This window comes from Carcharodon carcharias, chromosome 2 (genome assembly GCF_017639515.1).
Source record: "Carcharodon carcharias isolate sCarCar2 chromosome 2, sCarCar2.pri, whole genome shotgun sequence".
NCBI lineage: Eukaryota > Metazoa > Chordata > Chondrichthyes > Lamniformes > Lamnidae > Carcharodon > Carcharodon carcharias.
In genome coordinates, this window is record NC_054468.1 from 143982770 (window position 1) to 144004309 (window position 21540).

General features: G+C 40.0%; 1 protein-coding gene across 5 annotated transcripts in view; it reads right to left on the bottom strand.

Annotated features, from left to right (window-relative positions):
- cep43 (centrosomal protein 43) overlaps positions 1–21540 on the bottom strand; it is a 251093-nt gene that overhangs the window by 182488 nt on the left and 47065 nt on the right. For all 5 annotated transcript variants that reach the window (XM_041182859.1, XM_041182857.1, XM_041182856.1 and 2 more), the window contains 6 exons: positions 19829–19899; positions 19662–19723; positions 17930–17991; positions 15533–15616; positions 5611–5670; positions 3968–4176 (listed from right to left, as the gene is read on the bottom strand). In XM_041182859.1, coding sequence (XP_041038793.1) covers positions 3968–4176; positions 5611–5670; positions 15533–15616; positions 17930–17991; positions 19662–19723; positions 19829–19899 — 548 coding nt within the window. The remainder of the gene's footprint in view (positions 1–3967; positions 4177–5610; positions 5671–15532; positions 15617–17929; positions 17992–19661; positions 19724–19828; positions 19900–21540) is intronic.

Below are 21540 nucleotides of genomic sequence, written 5' to 3' on the forward strand. Positions count from 1 at the left end.
GGGGAGGTAAAAAAATAAACAACAGGTCAATTAGCCGAACATCAGTTGTTGGGAAAATGCTGGAATCTATTATTAAGGAAGTCTTAACAATACACTTAGAAAAGCATCATATGATTAGTAAAATCATGTTGACTTGTTCTAAAGGGAAATCCTGTTTGACAGATTTATTAGTTTTTTTGATATATAAAGCGGAACCAGTAGATGTAGCATACCTGGATTTCAAAAAGGCATGCGATAAGGTGCCACACAAAAAGGTTAATAGGCAAGACGAGGGCTCATGAAGTTGGGGTAATGTATTAGCATAGATAGAATATTGGTTAATGGATAGAAAGCAGAAAGTGGGCAAAAACAGCCTTTTTCAAGTTGGCAGGCAGTGTTGCAAGGATTAGTGCCAGGGCCTCAACTATTTACAATCTATATTAATGAAGAGACAGACTAATGTTTTCAAAACAAAAATAAAAATACCTGGAAAAACTCAGAAGGTCTGACAGCATCTGTGGAGAGGAACACAGTTAACGTTTCGAGTCCGTATGACTCTTCAACAGAACTAAGGAGAAATAGAAAAGAGGTGAAATATAAGCTGGTTTAAGGGGCCGGGTGGGACAAGTAGAGTTGGATAGAGGGCCAGTGATAGGTGGAGATAACCAAAAGATGTCATAGACAAAAGGACAAAGAGGTGTTGAAGGTGGTGATATTACCTAAGGAATGTGCTAATAGGTGACATTAAGGGTAGAAAGCAGGACGAGCAAGGTACAGATAGCCCTAGTGGGGGTGGGGTGGAGGGAAGGTATCGAAATAGGCTAAAAGGTAGAGATAAAACAATGGATGGAAATACATTTAAAAATAATGGAAATAGGCGGGAAAAGAAAAATCTATGTAAATTATTGGAAAAAAGGGGGATCGGAAACAAGATGGGGATGGAGGAGAGAGTTCATGATCTAAAATTGTTGAACTCAATCTGATGATGCCACTTTCAAAAACAGTTCCTCTGACATGTCCTCCTTCTTCCTTAACCGAGGTTTTCCACCCACCGTCATTGACAGGGCCCTCAACCGTGTCCAGCCCATCTCCCGCGCATCCCCCTTGTCCTCACTTATCACTCCACTAGCCTCTGCATTCAAAGGATCATCCTCCGCCATTTCTGCCAACTCCAGCATGATGCCACCACCAATCACATCTTCCCTTCACCCCCCCAGCAGCATTCCGCAGGGATTGTTCCCTCCAGGACACCTGGTCCACTTCTCCATCACCCCCTACACCTCAACCCCCTCCCCCGGCACCTTACCATGCAACCGCAGAAGGTGAAACACCTGCCCCTTTACTTCCCCTCTCCTCACCGTCCAAGGGCCCAAACACTCCTTTCAAGTGAAGCAGCATTTCACTTGCACTTCCCTCAACTTAGTCTACTGCATTCGTTGCTCCCAATGCGGTTTCCTCTACATTGGAGAGACCAAATGCAGACTGGTTGACCGCTTTGCGGAACACCTTTGGTCTGTCTGCAAGCACGACCCAGACCTTCCTGTCGCTTGCCATTTCAACACTCCACCCTGCTCTCATGCCCACATGTCCGTCCTTGGCCTGCTGCAATGTTCCAGTGAAGCTCAACGCAAACTGGAGGAACAGCACCTCATCTTCCGACTAGGCACTTTACAGCTTTCCGGACTGAATATTGAGTTCAACAATTTTAGATCATGAACTCTCTCCTCCACCCCCCCCCGCCCACCTTTTCGATCCCCCTTTTTCCCAATAATTTATATAGATTTTTCTTTTCCCACCTATTTCCATTATTTTAAAATGTATTTCCATCCATTGTTTTATCCCTACCTTTTAGCCTGTTTCAATCCCTTCCCTCCACCCCACCCCCTCTAGGTCTATCTGTACCTTCCTCATCCTGCTTTCTAACCTTAATGTCACCTATTAGCACATTCCTTAGATAATATCACCTTTTGTCTATCTCACTGGCCCTCTATCCAGATCTACTTATCCCGCCTCCCCACCCCCCCCCCCAACCCCCACCCCCCCATCTCTTAACCCAGCTTATATTTCACCTCTTTTCTATTTCTCCTTAGTTCTGTTGAAGAGTCATACGGACTCGAAACGTTACTGTGTTCCTCTCCGCAGATGCTGTCAGACCTGCCGAGTTTTTCCAGGTATTTTTATTTTTGTTTTGGATTTCCAGCATCCGCAGTTTTTTGCTTTTATCCTAATGTATTCAAGCTTGACGATGGTACCAAGCTATATGGGAAGGTAAGCTGTGGATAGGGCACAGAGAGGCTGCAAAGAGATATAGACAAATTAAGTGAATGGGCAACAAGATGGCAGACGGAGTATAATGTAGAGAAGCGTTAAGTTATTCACTTTGGTTGTAAGAAGAGTGGAATATTCTTTAAAAGATGTGAAACGTTCAAACGTTGATGTACAAAGAGACTTGAGTGTGCTCATACAAGGAATGCAGAACGTTAGCGTGCCGATGTCACAACCAATTAGGGAAGGCGAATGTCATGTTGACCTTAATTGCAAAGGGATTGGAGTACACAAATAAAGAAGTCTTGCTACAACTGTATAGGGTTTTGGTGAGACTACATCTGAAATACCATGTGCAGTTTTGGTCTCCATATCTAAGGAAGGATATATTTGCATTGGAACAGTGCAGTGAAGTTCACTAAATTAATCCCTGAGTTAAAGGGGTGGTCCTATGATGAGGAGCTTAGTAAATTGAGTTTATATTCTCTGGAGTTTACAAGAATAAGAGGCAATCTCATTGAAACGTACAAAATTCTGAAGGGGCTTGATAAGTGCTGAGAGATTGTCTCCACTGGTCCAGGAATCTAAAACATAGGGGCATAGTCTCAGGATAAGAAGTTGATCATTTCGGACTGAGATGAGGAGAAATTACTTCACTCAAAGGGTTGTGAATCTTTGGAATTCTCTGCCCTAGAGGGTTATGGATGCTCCATTGCTGAATGCATTTGAGGCTGGGATAGACAGATTTTAAGGGCTCTGCGGAGTGAACTGGAAAATGGAGTCAAAGCCCAAGTTCAACCAAGATCATATTGAAAGGTGGAGCAGGCTCAACGGGCTGTGGTCTACTCCTGTTCCTATTTCTTGAGTTCTTATCTTCCCACAGGTGAGAATAATAAGCCAGTTGGCTTTAATGCTTTTCTATCATGGAAGCACTGGACAGTGTCAATGACACATAGACATGGGAAATTCCAAGCAATATCCAAACAATCTAAATCAAGAACATGGAGGGAAGAAAGATGGTCTGTGACAATAACATACACTTAAGGCAAAGAAATTCAGGGACTTTTCATATAGGTTTATTACCTGAAAATGTTCTGAAAAATTGTTCAAAAGCAGTCAATTGGCAGTTACTGCAAGACTGTGGCTGCACTGCAAAGCTTTACAATACGATTTCAGGTCATGTTAAAAAAAAATCAGTAATACCAAGGTGGTAAATATAATGCCACCCTCCATAAACCTAACTCACCCAAAAACTCTGCTGCTCACATTCTGACTTGCACCAAGTCCCATTCATCCTTCACATCTGCACTTGCCAACCCACATTGGTCCATCAAAGCCTTAGTTTGAAAATTCTAATCCTGGTGTTCAAATCCCTCCATGGTCTTGCCCTCCTTATCTCTAAACTTCCTCCAACCCAACCAGCTTCCCCCCATCCCTGAGCTGACAGTATACTTCAGCTCTAGCCTCTTGTGCATCTCCAGGTTTTATTGCTCCACTATTGTTGGCCATGCCTTCAGTTATCCGGCATCTAGGCTTTGGAATTCCCTCCCTAAATCCTCCCTTAAGCTGCACCATAAAACTCTTTTACCAAGCTCCAATAACTCTATAAATATCTCAGTGTCAAATTTTGTCTGCTACTACTCCAGTGAAGTGCCTCAGGATGTCATGGGTGCTGTATTAATGCAAACTTTATTGTATTTACTTTGTTTATATTTTTGCTTACCAGCCATAGATTTTCATTTGCTCAGGCAATGGGTCATCAAAGAAGGAGTCTTCATCATCAAGGTGTAGCTTTTCATCTTTCTTTAACTCTGGGAGATGGGTAGTTGTGTTCGGCATCAGGTCTTGCTTTGGCTCACCAGGAGACAGGTTGGTTGCGCTTTTAATGTCACCTGAGGTTGCACTGGTATCTCCAAGACTGTTGTCAGTGATCTTTGGAAAAGTAAGTAATAATATAACTGATTAGTGTACTGAATGAATTATTAAGTTGGAGCTCTCATTCTTAAAGTAGCAAAATCCTAGAACCTACTGTTCCTAGATTAGTAAGATATTGCTTAAATGTACGGATGGAATAATCAATCATCCTAACTGTAAAAAATGGCTACATGCACATTTCAACCAAAAAGAATTACGAATAAAACTCTCGGATTCTACGCATTTTAACTTTGTTACAAAGAATTTGAGCTTGCTTTAATAAATAGGCCACCAGAATACTGAAGGAGTATGCATGAATAAAAGCTAATTTCAGGTACTTTCTTAATCTTAAACATTTGCAGGTCGAGCTACAAGGGTACAGGATATGGTAGATTATAAAATACTGAATCCCCTAAATCCACAACAATTATAACTGCATCAACTGCAGCTTTTTCTTATTTTTGAACACAATGCATTATAGCCAAACCTTTTATAGATCTCAGAGCACCCACAAATGCAAAATAAATATCAACATTAATTTACACTATGGAGATTTCCAATTGTTTTGTGGCTGAGATCAATGTGTTGCTATATTAACTCAAGATAAAAATCTGTAAGTGATGAAGGGGCAGATTGGTGTGTTAAGCATTTTGCTTTGAACATTTGGACTTTGTTATCTAAGGTATCTATAAGTTAATTCTGGTTTCATCATTAAAAACAGAATGCAAGACGGCATTTGCCTTACTATCTTATAAATGATCTGCTCGTCACAGAAAAGAAGCACCATCAAATATTTACAGTTTTGAACAAAGCATCAAATGTTAGAAAATGCAAGACTTCTTTAAATACATAATATCTACAATGTTAGAGGGGAAAGGACAGTGTAATGTTGAGCTATACAAGTCTAAAGCTGTTCATTCACCTGCAGTAGTGCATTAACCATTAGCGCAGATTAGAATGCAATATTGAATTGGCGGGGAAGCTAAATGTAACTTATGGCAACATCACCATAAAACAGCATATTAAATATCAGAATGCTAAGTTTTAAGAAAGTTTAAGATATTAGGGGCTTAGCAAAACTGTGGTTTTTCACAAATACATTATGCAGTAACAGCCCAATATCAAAGTAGCTTCCAACATAAAACAAAACACAATCAGTAAACATATCTATTATGACTGTGTTTTTTGGAAAACCCATTGATCTACCCTGTCATGCCAAGTTCTAATGATGAAAGTTTGTTCTCCCTCTTTAAATTTATCTAATCATTTTCGCAATTTCCATAAACCACAGTAACCAAATTATAAAGCATAATGTACTCAAGCTGTATGATTTCTAGATTTTTTGTAATAACCATAGATATTCCCAATGTGCTTTTTAAGAAATTTGTGTGCAGTGCGTGTGCTAAGGGTAACCTTTGAGCCATCACCACATTTGGATCAACATACAGTTACCTTTTCACCGGCTTTCTCCCCACTCTCTTTAACTTTACCAGTTCCTTTGTATCTAGGTATCTGGAAATGAACATTTAAAAAAAATTAACTAGTGCTACTGGCATGGAATGAGTAACTCCAAGTAGTCAGCAGGTGAAAAGGTGAAGTCCTTATTAATGAATTATAACCTTGTGAAAATTTCCTTCAAAAGAATGGGTTCATGTGAAAGAAAAGTTACTGTTGAATTAATACCTATCAGGCAAGAAAGCACTTAATTGAGATGGCTGAAATTGAGGATTTAATGTCTATAGTATTATACCATGATATGATAGCACTGCAAAGTGACAAGCTCAATAGAAGATGCATTTAGCCACATTACTGCAAACCAAATCTGAGCCTAAAAGAGCTATCTATATTAAGATAGTAACAACCATGATGGGTTTTTTTGTAAGAACATTTGCATAGTTATCTTCAGTTAAAAAATCATTTGTTAAAAAGTGGTAACATAACAAAAAGACACAAGACAGGAAGTAACACTGACCTCCTCATCCTTCACAGGAAAGCATGAAAATATACTTGGAAACTCAGTGAAAAAAATAATGCCTCAGAATGCAGAGAATGAACTACACTGATACAATAGTGCAAAGACTTTGAAGGTCCAATAAAGAAACAAAAGTCAGATTTTTAAAAAATTCATTCATATGATATGGGCATTGCTGAAACAGCTAGCATTATATGCCCATCCCTAACGTCCTCGAGAAGATGGGGGTGAGTCATCTTTTTGAACTACTGCAGTCCACGTGGTGTAGACAGTTTATATCCTATAAACACGTCCACAAAATATTAACTAGAAATATTTATGAATGTTCCTTCTTGCTACAGGAGTTACAATTGCAACATTTCTGTGAAATCTGAACTGTGAGATTAAAGAGAAAAAGTCTTTCTACCTCACAAACAAGGGAGTCAAAAGGTTCTGGTGGGCGGGCAGTAAAGTGGAATTAAGACCACAATCAGATCAGCCATGATCTTAATGAATGGCAGAAGACTTGAGGGGTCGAATGGTCTACTGCTCCTATTCCTTACGTTCATATTGAAATTTTTTATACAATTGGTCTAATGAACACAAAGAAAATACTATTACATTCCTTCAGTCACTCAAAAACAACTTATAACCAAAGGAAAAATTAAGAAAAATCATGTTTTCTTCCGTTTCTTTTTTATTTTAAAAAATGAGTGGTTCATGTTCACCCTAATGAAGATCAATACTTTCAATTCTTCCACCCAATGCGAGCATCAAGCAATTTACAGTTCAGGAAAGTTCTCTCAAATAAAACATAAAGCTCTCATATTCCTGTTCTTCAATTAAAATCTGTGTGTCAATTTAGAAGAGAACCTGCTGTTGAAGCACTCAATTTGATCCCCATTTCCCACACCACCCATTGCTTCAAACTCTGAATGGCACTGATTGGAAAGAAATTTGACTGGCTCAGTCATTCCCTGTTTTATAATGCTCCTGTGAAGCAACTTGGGATGTTTCATTATATTAAAGGTGCTATTCTTGTTGAGGATACATACGTAGAAAAAGAATGAAACTTCCATTCGATCAGTCAGTCAGTCAGAATTAAATAGAACTTATGTCCAGGAGATAAGAAAGGGCAGAGCTGACCCAATGCAATATCCAGCTGTTCCTGTAACCCTTGACTAACCTTGTGTACAAAACTGCCTGATGATTGGATTGGCTAATTATTCTCATTTGCAGTATTTCTCCTTCTACAATTTTCTCCCCTGAAGTTGGTGATTCAAGCTTCAGAGGTGACAGGAAAAAGAGTTCTTTGCAAGCCGGCATAGCACGTATCCACTACTTAAATCTTAGCTACATTGAGGCAAAACTCAACTCTGACATCAACATGTGCTCATTTAGTCAAAGGCAATCACAAGTATGAACACTTGATTCCTCTCCCAGCCAGGCACAGAAAAGCCAACTGGATCAACAGTCAGACCAAGCTTGCCTAACTTGGGCCAGGAATCAAACCTTCCCAGATTTCACAACTTTACCACAACATGCACTGGGCTTCCCCTTCACACAATTACAGAAGCTTACAATACCTCGTTCTTACAACATGTCCCTTCCTGGCATCAGTCCATTGTTAATGCAAATTTCTGTGCTACCAAATTGAGATAGTAAGAGTGCTTAACTATTTCTTACACTCACATCTAACTACAAAGACAAAAACCCAAAGATAAGTTTGAGTTCAAGGTTTAAAAATCACCAGGAATGAGGCACACGGAACAAGGCAGGGAAAGAGTTGAGGGCAAGATAAAGAAAAGAATTGAAATATATCTTTTGCTTGTCACGAAAGGTATAAAAAAATTTTTGAAATACAAAAATCCAAATCTGGTTTTACGAATCAACATGGCTGTTATAAACACCAGCTTTAAGTAACATGATCGTGACCTATCAAATGAATTTTGCCATGCCAAACTTGAAGTTATTGTCATTTTCTATGAAAAAAGGCTAAAAAATAGCCTCCACAAATGTACATTTTTCCAGAAACAAAATACTGCAGATGTTGGAAATTTGGAATAAAAACAGACGATGCTAAAAATAGTCAGCAGGTCAGGCAACATCTGTAGAGAGAGAAACAGAGTTTAATGTGAACTATCTGATGAAAGGTCATTGACCCAAGTACTGGGTATTTCAAAATGTCCACCTTTTTTTTCATGAAGGATCACATTTTTGAAGGAGCAAGAGGCAGGTGGGCTGGTGATGGCCCTATTTTCTGCTTCTGTAACGACATTTTTCCTCTCTCCTTTGGCATATATAGGAGTTTTTCCCCGAAAGGAAAAACTGCTTCTGAATATAAAAGAGGCAAACCAAGCTTTGTTTCTTCACTCAGGGCACAGCACATCGTTTTTTTTATATACCATGTATCAATCTTTCCCATCTCAATCTTTCCCTCCACGCATTCTTTCTTATAATTTATCCTTTAAATTCATTATTTTCTACCTGTAATTTCTAGATTTTACTCTCTTACTCATCTCTCTTTGCCTGGAGAACCAGAGCTTGGCACGCTACAAGATGAGACATCAACTGAGCCTAACTGCTTTGTGACTGAACATCATCATCAAAATAAATAATGGATTTTGCCTGAATTTTTAAATTGTATTTTGTATTTCTGGAAACAACATGGAGGAATTCAAAGCCTAAAATCACAAAAGGTGTTTCTCAAAGGAAAACACAACAAACAGGGTATCTAAGGTAACTAAGTTCCAAAGAGTCATACTGAATTCGAAAAGTTAACTCTGCTTCTCTCTCCATAGATGTTGCCAGGCCTGAGTTTTTCCAGCATTTTCTGTTTTATATTTCAGGGTAGCTAATTGTGTTATATGCAGATTTCACACTGCATAACAAATATTCCATGCCATTGTCAAAGATTGACTGTACCATACAATTATGATAATGTAAATGCAGCAATTTATTTTCAAAAATATGTTGAATCAAATATCATGTCTGCCTGTAAACACTCAGCTTCCCAGTCACAATGAGGCTGTTTTGAAACTGCAGCAAGTTTCAGTGTCTGAAGTAAGCTCATCTTCCCACTCTTACTGATCTACACTTCCTCCCAAACCCACAATGCATCAATTTAAACAAATTGCATCATGTGGCACCATTAAAGTAGTAAAACATTCCATGGCTTTACAAAGAAGAGTTAGCAATAAATATCTGACACTGATCCACATAAGCAGAAATTAGTACAAGTGGGGGTAGGTTGTTTATGGCCCATCTAAAATGGAGAAGGGAGAGGTAGAAAGGCACAGAGATACAAGGAGGGGATTTGAGGGCCCAGGGCCTAGGCAACTGAAGGTACATCCACAAATGGTGGAGCAATTAAAATTGGGGATGTGCAAGAGGCCAGAATTGGAGGAGCGCAGGGATCTTTGTGAGTTTTTTTGGGTACAGTATGTGTTGCCCCTCCCTAATTGCTTGAAAAGATTGTGGTGAGCTGCCTTCTTAAATTGCTGTTATATGTGTTATACATATACCCGCAGTGTTGTTAGGGTGGAAGTTGCAGATTTTGACCCACTGACATGTGTTCCTATGTGCCTACTGTCCTTAGTCTTCTAGATGATAGAGGTTGCAAATTTGGAAAGTGCTGTTGAAGCTCAGTGAGTTGCTGCAGTGCATTTTCTAGATGGTACACACTACGCCATAGTGTTGCAGAAGCGGATGGAGTGCATGTTTAAAATGGTGGACGGAGTGCAAATCAGCTTGCTTTGTCCTGGATAATGTCGAGCTTCTTGAGTGTTATTGGAGCTGCACTGATTCAGATGAGTGCGGAGTATTTCAGCACATGTAGAGTTATGCAAAATAGATGGTGAACAGACTTTAGGAAGTCAGAAGTTGAGTTATGGTTGCAGAATTCTCAGTTTCTGACATACTCTTGCAGCCATATGTGCTGGATCTATTCATTTCCTGCTCAAAGGTGACCTCAGGATTTGATCGTGGGGAAATTCAACAATGGTAATGCTGTTGAATGTCATGGGAAGGTGGTCAGATTGCCTCTTGTTGGAGATGGTCATTGCCCGGCACTTGTGTGGTATGAATGTTACTTACCTAAATGCTGTCCAGGTCTTGCTGCATGCACTGCTTCAAGTATCTGAGGACTTGCTATTGAACTGAACACTCTGCAATCAGCAGTAAACATTCCTGCTTCTGATGGAGGTGGAGGAAAGGTTATTGCTGAAGTTGCTAAAGTAGCTGAAGGTGGTTGGGCTTAGGACACTGCCTTGACGAACACAGGCAATGATTTTTGGGGGGGCAAGATGATTGACCTCCAACACCCACAGTCATATTTCTTTGTGCTAGGTATACCACCAGCCAATGGAGTTTTCCCCTGATTTTGATTGGCTTCAACTTTACTAGGGCTCCTTGATGTAACACTCAGTCAAAGGCTGTCTTGATATCAAGGGCAGTCACTCTTAACCTCAATTCTGGAATTCAGCTCTTTTGTTCATATTTAGATAAAGGCTGTAATGACGTCTGGAGCTGCGTGGCCTTGATAGAACCCAAACTGAACAGTGGTGAGAAGTTTATTAGTGACCAAGTGCTGTTTGATAGTACTGTCAACAACACCATCACTTTGCTGATGATTGAGAGTAGACTGATGGGGCGGTAATTGGCCAGATGGGATTTGTCCTGTCTCTTTTGCACAGGACATACCTTAGTCAGAAAGATGTCTGTGTTATAGCTGGACTGGAACAGCTTGGTAAGAGTCACAGCCAGTTCTGGAGCACAAGCCTTTAGTGCTATTGGCGGGATGTTGCTGGGGCCGATAGTCTTTGCCATATTAAGTGCACCCAAGCATTTCTTGATATCATATGGTGTGAATATGATTAGCAAAAATTGGCATCTATGATGTTGAGGACCTCAGGAAGCCAAGATGGATTATCCACTCAGTACTTCTGGTTGAAGATGTCCCAACTCTTCAACCTTGTCTTTTACACCAATGTTCTGGATTCTGCCATCATTCAGGATGGAAATTTTTGTGGAGCCTTTCCTCCTGTTGCTCTTTAATTGGCCACCAAATAGATGTGGCAGTACTGTAGAACATTGAAGAGACCCATTGGCTGTGGTCTGCTTAACTCTGTCTGTAGTATATTGTTTCTGTTGTTTAGCATACATGTAGCCCTGTATTATAGCTTCACCAGGTTGGCACCTATGTTCAGGTATGCTTGGATCTGCTTCTGGCATTGTCTCCTACACTCTTAATTGATCCAGGGTTGGTTCATGGCTTGATAGTAAAGATAGTGTGGGATATGATGGGCCATGAGGTTAGATTGTGGAAGAATACAATTCTGCTGTTGCTGATGGCTTGCAGCACCTCAATGATGCCCTGCTGTGCCTCAAAGATGCTCAGTTTTGAGCTGCTAGATCTGTTCTGAACCTATCCCATTTGCACAATGACAGTGTCATACAACAGGAAGGTGGCCTCAGTGGGATTTAATCTCCACAATGATTGTGCAGCAGTCCTTCCTACCAATTCTGCTATGGATAGATGCATCTACAACTGGTAGATTTGTGAGGACAAGGTCAAGTAGGTTTTTCCCTCTTGTTGGTTCCCTCACCATCTGTTGCAGGCACAGTCTGGCAGATATGTCATTAAAGACTTGGCCAGCTCAGTCAGTAGTGGTGCTATTGAACTACTTTTTCTGATGGACATTGAAGTTCCCTACCAAGAATAAATTCTGCATCGAGCCAGGACCAGAGATGGGTGATGTTGTAGGGCTGGAGGAGATTACAGAGACAGGAAAGGTTGAGACCATGAAGGGGTTTGGAGAAAAAAATGATTAGAATTTTAGAACAGAACAATGCCAACCAATATAGGTCAGTGAGCACAAGGGTGTGAGGTGAATAAGGTTTTGGATGAGTTCAAGTTTATACCGGGTGGAAGATAGGAGATCAGCCAGGAGTACATTGATGTTGTCAAGTCTAGTGGTAACAAAGGTATGGTGCGGGTTTCAGAAGCAGATGAGCTAAGGCAGGACCAGAGATGGGTGATGTTACATAGGTAGAGAGTGTTACCCATTTTTAGGTCTGCAGTCCTTAACAAATTGTAAGTACTTGTATCTAGTCAATATGATTTATCAATTGTTCCCTCTGTAAAACATGCTTCTGATGATTCAGTAAATGAAGACATATAATCAGGACATTTTAGTCAATGATATTCCAAACTTCCAATGAACTCAGACTGCAGAATTGATAGCAGTGTTTCGATTTTTTGCTATTCTTTCATGGGATGTGGGTGTTATCCAGCTCAAATTGCCCTGGAGAAGGTGGTGGTGAGCTGCCTTCTTGAACTGCTGCTGTCCAACTAATACAGGCACGCCCGCAGGGCATTAGGAAGGGGCTTCCAGAATTTTGACCCAGCGACAGTGAAGGGATGGTGATATAGGGCAGGAAGATGGGTGGCTTGGCAGGCAGTGGGGGAGGGGTGGGGGGTACTTGCAGGTGGTGTTCCAATGCATCTGCTGCCTTTGTCCTTCTAGATGGTAGAGGTTGCAGGTTTCAAAGGTGATGTGGAAGGAGCCTTGGTGGGTTGCTGCAGTGCATTTTGCAGATGGCACACACTGCTGCCACTGTGTATTGGTGGTGGAGGGAGTGAAATTTTATGTTGGTGGATGGTGTGCCAATCAAGTGGACTGCTTTATCCTGGATGGTGCTGAGCTTCTTGAGCATCGCTAGAGCTGCACTCTGCTAGGCAAGTGGAGGGTATTCCATCACAGTGCAAGTACATTTAATAAAAAACGTAATAAAAACCACTAAACTCCTTCCAGCCAGCAGTAGGAGTTACAGTGGTCACCAAAATGTTGTGCAGCCTCTTTAACAAACATTAGGAGCCAATTTAAATGCTAATCAGAGGCTTAATCATTTTCAGAGCAGTTGTTCTTACAGCACACTTAAACTCCTTTACCATGATAGCATCTTGTGCTAAAGGCAGGCAAACCCAATGGTGCAACCAGTTTGAGGATGTTTTAACACCTAAACTATCAATGCTATATGGGGAAAATATCCCCAAAATTCTGCTGATAGCAATGTTGAACTTAGAAAATCTCATAATAAAAACCTGAAGTGTTGATTTCCTTCAAGATAACACCTCAGCCCGGCAGTTATTCTGTTGCTGCCTTCTTCTCGAAACTTAACCCTACTGAGGTCCCACTCCAAAGACAACTGTAGCCTATTAGAACCCTACTCAGTTTTCGGAGGAAGCCACTTTTTTTCTTTTAAAGCCACGAGCAATAAAAGCTAATTGAAGTTAACTGCCTAGCTTCTCTTAGCTCATTCAGCAAAGACTGGCAATCAAATCTGGGCTCTATGGCTCAGCAACATACTAAGTGGTGCATTTATCACAGGCCATTAAGAGAACCTTCTTTTATGTGTTTCTTGAATTCTTTTTACATATAATCTACAGAGACCGTCCCTAGGATGTACATTTTTTGACTGTGGCTTGTATTCCTTGAGGTTATGGTTGTAGATGGGAAGAAAAGGAGAAGAGCCAGTAGGTGTGGGGAAAAGTTCTGAAAGTTTCTTGCACATACAGCCATTAGCCACTAGCAGAATGCTAAGGGACTGGTTGTGAATATTGATCCTGATTTCAATTTGGCTTTGCAACTCAGTATCAGGTCATGCTTTGAGATAGGCTACCTGAAGGTAGTATGGTGCTTATTCTGCCTTCCTGTTGATACAGATGGGTACAAACAGTTCAAAAGGAGAGGCTGTGGATGAGGTTTCCTAAAAAGTGCAAAGGTTGCTCGGCGTTTTCACCTGCCCATTAACCGTTAGATTGGACAGGCAACATAAATTTGACATTAATTACCTTTTTAATGGCCTTAATAGGCCTTTTAATTGTCGATAGGCGCGCTGCCGACTCCGACCCTCACCTGTCAAATGAAATATCGCGGCACTACACAATGACATTGGGCCACCCGCCCGATATCATTGTGCGTCATTTTACGCTCGGACGGGTCGGGCATGCGTCCGCCCGCCGAGCTCAATATTCTGCCCGTGGAGAAAATAATGATAGCTGTTTTCATCAATATTTTTCTCCTGCCAGAGATGAGCTTCATTTGGCCTGAAATGCTGCTGAAATGGGAGGTGTGCTTAGTCATGTGCAGTCATCTTGAAAGCCAGCTTGAAAGTTCTGCAAGGCAGTCAATAGGCTACTGAGATGAATATTAAAGTTATGAACTAAACAGGAGACACACAACACCCTGGATGATTGCAGTCATTTTTTTAAGTATCTGTTTTAAAATTTATTAGAATTCAACTCAAAACATAGCATTTTATATTTTGCTGACTGGAAGCTGCATTCCATTTTCATCCAAAGTGGATTGGTCTAAGAGTAGATTTTGAATGAGCTGTAATACAGGTTGATGCATAATCTAAAAAGCACCTTTTGCTGCCTAGTGACAGAAAATTTGCAATGTACTGATGGGAATTCACAGTCACTTGTTGTGTGTGCTCTAAAAAGCTAATAACTTTAAATCCCATTTTGCTATGTTGGTTCATGTGGTAAAACAATCCAACTCAGAGTTTGAATTTACCAACTTTGAATTAAGAGTAGACTGCACTGTGGAAGCTTTTATTTACAGTCATATCCTAATGATTCAAAGTTGCTTAAAACCATTTGATAGTTGAATTTTAAAACAGTAAACTCACACTTTGTTGTTACTGATGTTGTTTAAATTAAATACTGGATAATTCAAATTTGAACCTAGATCTTGAAGGGACTGTGATACATCTTGGTGTCACCTAGTGACAGAAAGGTTATAAAGTGTTGTAAAGTATATGCTGGATAATGGAGTCATTTTGTGATTGTGCTAAGAAAAACAATATCCAATCATTTAAATGAGGTAATATAAATAATACAGCAAGTGGAAATTAGTTGGTTAACAAAATCAGCAGATAGCTTGAATCAAGCAATTTCACATTAAAATGATTGACTATCTAACAATAAGTAGGTTCTTCTGGACTGATTCCTCGGAACCCAAGCTAATAATTAGTTTTTCTTAAAAAAAGACTCACTAAATTCCCACTTTACTATTATCCATTTTGCTTAAATAAAATTATTGGGTAATTTAATTTCTAAATGGGAACAAAAAAAGTGACTTGATCAGTAGACTATAATTACTATAAGCCAGCCTGAAGGTCCTGCAGGGTAATCAACAGGCTATTAGTAATTTAAAGAGACATTATGACCCCTTTATTCTGTCTATGCTAATTAAGTCAAATGCCTTTACTGCAATGGTACATTTGTAACATTATTGATACTCTATTGTTTGATTAAAATCTTTTACAAATTACAATAATGATTGCTAACAGCCACAAAGAATGTTAGGAAACCTTTGTTCAAAATAATCACAAAAGTTGGCTGTGTTCACTTACCTTGCTGCCTGTATTTAAAGCAGTTTGCCTCCCTTCTGAAAGTTTGCATGGAGACTGTACAATATCAGTAGCATCCTGGGCTACCTGTCATAGAAACAGACAACAGCAGTTGCAAAGTTGAATAATATTTTTTAAAAACTGTATTACAGCAACATCATGCTGCAACATGTGACAACATAACTTTTTTTTATTCTTTCTTGGGATGCAGGTGCTGCTGGCAAGGCCAGTATTTGTTCTCTAATTGCCAACCGTTAATTGCCCTCAAGAAGGTGGTGGTGAGCTGCCTTCTTGAACCACTACAATCCATGTGGTGCAGGTACATCCATAGTGCTGTTAGAAAGGGAATTCCAGGATTTTGATTCAGTGACAGTGAAGGAACGGCAATATGGTCCCAAGTCAGGATGGCTCGGGGGCGGGGGCAGGGGGGACTTGCAGGTGGTGGTGTTCCCATGCATTTGCTGCCCTTGTGCTTCTGCTAGAGGTCACGCGTTTGGAAGATGCTGTTGAAGGAGCCTTGGTGAGTTGCTGCAGTGCATCTTGTACACGATAGACACTGTTGCCACTGTGCACTGATGGTAGAGGGAACGAATGTTTAAGTTGGATGGGGAGCCAATCACGTGGGCTGTTCTGGATGGTATGGAGCTTCTTGAGTGCCACCGGGGCCACACTCATCCAGTTAAATCCACAGTATTTCATCACAATCCTGACTTGTGCCATATTAATGGTGAACAGGCTTTGCGGAGTCAGGAGGTAAGTTACTCACCTCAGAATTTCCAGCCTCTGACCTATTCTTGTAGCCACATCATTTATATGGTTGGTCCAGTTCAATTTCTGGTCAATGGTCACCCTCAGGGTATTGATAGTGAGGGATTCAGTAATGATAATGCCATTGAATGTCATGAAAAGATGCCTGGATTCTCTCTTGTTGGATATGGTCATTACCAGGTACTTATATGGTGTGAATGCTTGCCAGTCATCAACCTAAGCCCGAATACTGGCCAGGTCTTGCTGCATATGGACACAGACTGCTTCAGTATCCGAGTTGCAAAGTACTGAACGTTGTGCAGTCACCATCAAACATCTCCACTTCAGACCTAAAGATGGATGGAAGGTCATTGAAGAAGCAGCTGAAGATGGTTGGCCATGGGACGCTATCCGGAGAAATACCTGCAGCGATATCATGGGATGAGATGATTGGTTTCCAACAACCAAAACTATCTTCCTTTGTGCAAACCAGTGCAGAGTTTTCTCCCTGATCCTTATCGACTTCAATTCTGCCTGGGCTCCTTGGAACCACAATCGACCAAATGCTGCCTTGACGTCAAGGGGAGTCTCTTTCACCTTCCCTCAAGGTCAGCTCTTTATTCCATGTTTGGACCAAGGCTGTGATGAGGTTGGAGCCGAGTGGCCCTGACGGAACCCAAACTGAGCATCAGTAAGCAGGTTATTGCTGTGTAAGTCCCAAACTTCGACGACACCTTCCATGTTGGTGATTGAGAGTAGGCTGATGGAGAAGTAATTGGCTGGATTGATCTGTCCTGCTTTTTGTGAACAGGACATACCCAGGCAAACCTGATGTCAAATCAGCAGAGTCAGACTTAAATGTTCAAATTTTTGTTTACAGTCATTCCCAGATTTGGTGTCAAGAGATTATAAGCACTAACTTTGACCAAATTAATTTCCCCTCACACTAGACAAACTAACATTCTTTTTACAAAACGATGTAATTTTGGAACATGGCTAACAATCTGGTCAGCATAGAATCCTGTGTAGTCATAAGATCATAGTAATAGGCGGCATCATCATCTCTCTCACACAACAGGCAAGTGGATATTTTCTAGGGTTAAATAGTAATATCTCCATGGATACTATAGTTTCTGTCTGCTGAGATCATGTCAATATTGTAAAGCTACCAGAGTAAAACAGCATCAATAAAACTATTTGATTGATATTCTTAAGATTTTACTTAATTACTATAGGCTCAGGGAAAATTTTGAGTGTACACTTCAATTGAATGCATGTGGCTATTCACCTCAGAACCTCAAATGTAAATGATTGATCGGAAGATTTTACAGGTTTTTGATACAAAAGTTTGCCCCCTGGTGCTGAAGCACATTGGTACAGCAGCATGCTGCATCATGGATAGTAAGACAGGAGTTTGCACTTGAAGATTCCTCAATTTGAACTTCTAACTTGGCTGACCTCAGCTGTCCCTCAAGGAGAGTGCTGGACTGGTTGCAGAAAGCAGAGTAGCCAATTACAGAATTGAAAGGACAGGAGTTTAGAAAACAACTGGCTGCTTGCTTTTTTCAACTACGGCATACTGAATGGAAGAGGGGAGCAAAGTCATTTTAGAAATACATCATTATGATTTTTAATCAGAAAAACTTGTCTTACCACACTTCTGCATTGGATGAATAACCTTTTGTACATTCTCAGAAACTCATCAAAATCAACCACTAATTAAACAAGGGAAAAAAAAGCAGTTACTTTAAAATTTCAACTGGATGAACAATTTTAAAAATGTTTTTGGTTAACTGATCTGTTGACCAAGGCAATCTAATATTGCATCAAGTTGCAGAACAAGGCAACAAACTATAATAATAAAAATAATAACTTTGTTCATTCTCTAATCTTATGTTGATTGCCAGGATTAATTATCCTGCTTGCTTCAACCTTAACTACACCTTCGTTATTTTAGAGACCTGTACCATGTGTCCTTCAGGCTTCTTTCCACAGTAAAAACATAGCTTAAATAATTGGACCTTTACTTGCATAATTCATTCCCCATGCAGCCATCCTGTCATTTTTGCAAACCCTTTATAATGGACTGAATCTTCCAATGCCAACAGCGATGAATGTTGAGACACTCACTTGTCCCACAGAAAAGTCTAAACTTTTGATGGGCAGATTTGCACTGACCAGGCCCCTCCAAAAATGTCTGCAATGCTGACCTCAGAGTCTCGGGCCTGTTGTGTGATACTTACCCAGATACTTACCATAGTATTGTCCCACTGTTAATTCCTGTTGTAGGTCAGTGATTAACAGCAAAGCACTTTCCTTGGCCATCAAGTCCTCATGTCGGACTCAAACCCTTCTGGTTCAGAGGCAGGGGTGCTACCCGCCACAACATAAGACCTCCAGTAAATGTTTGCATTCAGCGGGTTTTTGGTGTCTTTATATACTAGTCACAGAAAGTTAACATGCTTGTATAGCCTTCACTACAAGAAGTTTGGAGCATTTGGCATTCCTGTGAAATGCTCTGGGCTATTTTAATATGTTAAAGGTGCTATACAAATATTAGTTGCAGTTGTAAAGGCAAGGGAATCTTGCTGCAATTATGTAGGGCTTTGGAGAGACCGCAGCTGGAGAATTACGTATAAATTTCATCTAAGATATGATATACGTCCCTCGGAACGGGTGCAGCAATGTTCATTAGATGTATTACTTGAACGAGAGGGCTGTCCTATGAGCAAAGATCAAATAGAATTTGGCCTACATTTCCAGAACTTAAAAATAATGAAGGGTGACTTCATTGAAATGTATAATGTCCTACACTGTCAAGCCCTCTTAGATGCTGAAAAGGGTGTTGCTCCTGGCTGAAGATTTTTGAACTCAGGACCATAGTCTTAGAATAAGGGGTCAGTTATTCAAGGCTAGAAGAAAAGTCTTCGTTCAAAAAATTATGAACCTTTTTGTTTTCTCTACTCTACGGAACTGTGGATGATCAGTCGATGAGTACCTTCAAGACTAAGGTTTTTTGGGCACTGAGGGAACCAAAGGATATGGGAATTGGGCAGGAAAGTGGAGGTAATGTAGATGCTCAGGTATGATACTGAATGGCAGAGGTGGTTTGAGGGGCCAAATGGCCTAATTCTGCTCCAATGTTCTATATTCTTATGAAACTACACATATAATGGAGTTACCAGATGATTAGCATGACAGTAAAGTCCCTTCTTGTTAAAATGTGATTATTTATTTCTAAATAGAATGAATTTTCAGCAGAGAGAGGAATTTAATAATCTTATTGAAACAAACATGCTAGAAAAATAGAACCTAATGTAACTAGGATTGGATTACTTCAGCAGCCTAAGCAAACATGTATAAAACTTTTGTAAAATATACTTACCATTATTAAAATCTTTATCTACTGCTTTAAACTCATCAGTTACATATCTGTCCAGCATATTCCTATCAGTGAAACAATTTTAAATGGTTAAAATAGAACAAAAATGGTTTGCACCAAAGTGCAAATTAAAAAGAAAACACAATTGTAAGTAGTGCAGGCTTGCTTACTTGTGAAAATGAGGGAAGAGATCTATGAATAGTTCCCTCAGTTCTTCTTTACTTATCTCACCATTCTTGTCCTAAAATCAAGACAGATCATGAAAATGAAATGCCACTGGATCATACAATGCTACACATTTCTAAATTTGAACTTTTATAAATAGGAAATACCCCAAGGATTCCCATCCCTTATGTGCACTAAATGGGATAAAACCAGTATTTCTATTTAATAGAACTAAAAGTATCGAAAATATACAATTCAAAGGATTCCAGTGAAATGGGTAAATTGGACAGGTTATGATTTTTTGTTTTGGGTAAAAATTCACTATTTAAACAAAAACATTTCTATTCTGATAAACTAACATAATTTTTAAACAATTCACCTGGTTTCAAAATTGTTTCATGTGCACACACAATGTGCCCACTGAGGTACAACAATCAACAAAGCAAAGAGAATGTTGAGTTCTCTTGTGAAAAGAGCTGTACAGTTCAGTGGAAATCATGTTCAAACCATATAGCACTCAGACCAAAGGTGGGGCAGCATCCAATTCTGGCCATTGGGACATAGGGAAGACATTCAACAGAAGGTCAAGTGTCAGAGACCCGAGTTACAAAACACTTGGGCTTGTTAACCTTGAAATAGATAAATTTAGAATTAACAGCAGCAATTTTTGCCAGCACGGGATAAGGACAAGGGTAGCCTGCCATTCCTGCTCTTGCCAGCTCCATTGTGGGTGTGGGCAGTTTAAACCCACTCTGCAATTTAGTGGAGTCTGGGCCCCTTCAATGAATAGATGCAGTTCACGGCCCCCCAAAGGAAGCGCGAACCACAAGGGGAATCCCAGTCCCAAGTAAGGAACCAAAAAACAAGGTCTGCCACCTGTGCCTGGAATTTTTTCATTGATAAGCTTTGAAGTATAAAACAGGCTTTGAAGTACAAAACATTTGTTCTTTAATTTCAATAGTTAGATTCTGTATTTTAAGTTAGATGTGTTTTTACTGCAGTGATTGATTATTGGGATCGGTCCTGAAAAGATAATTGACCTTTACGTTGTGCAAGTGTTGAAATGCATTAGAGTACTTTTGAGAATAGTATTCAAATGCATTAAAATTTGAAGAAAACACTGCTAGGGATCTCTAGGATCTGAGGTGAATACCCAGAGTCCTTTTAAAATAAAGAAAAACCTTCAGCAGCTTTCGCTTGCAGAAAAAAGCCTGCTCTGAGACAAGATATCTTGTGTAGCTTAAAAAGGCCATCTGGTTTTCCAGTTTCAATAGACTCCATTGTTTACATTTTACAGGGTTTGTTATTATACAGGACCCCACTATAAAAGCTTGGCTGAGTTTCAAAAGGTCCAGGACCACCATCTCAGCAAGGGACTGTGTTCACATTTTGATTGACAGTTTTACAAGCTTTTTAAAGAGTCATGTGTCTTTTATGTGGTTAGTGAAAAAGGTGTTGTTTGTTTTTTCAAGAGTGACCACTTGAGGGTGTTACATTTTTTGAATGGGTTTTATGAACGAGAGCTTTTTATTTAAAATATGAGAAGTGTGTTCCAGAGAGAGCTCTATTAGATTGTTGGAAGTTTTTTTTCATCTCTATTTCAAAGACAGGGCTCCTGAGCTCTAACCATAGTGGAGGCTGGATGAGTTGCTATGGAAAATACATGGGGACATGGAGGGGGTGGCAACGTATTAGGGGGCAAGGGGAATATGAGAAG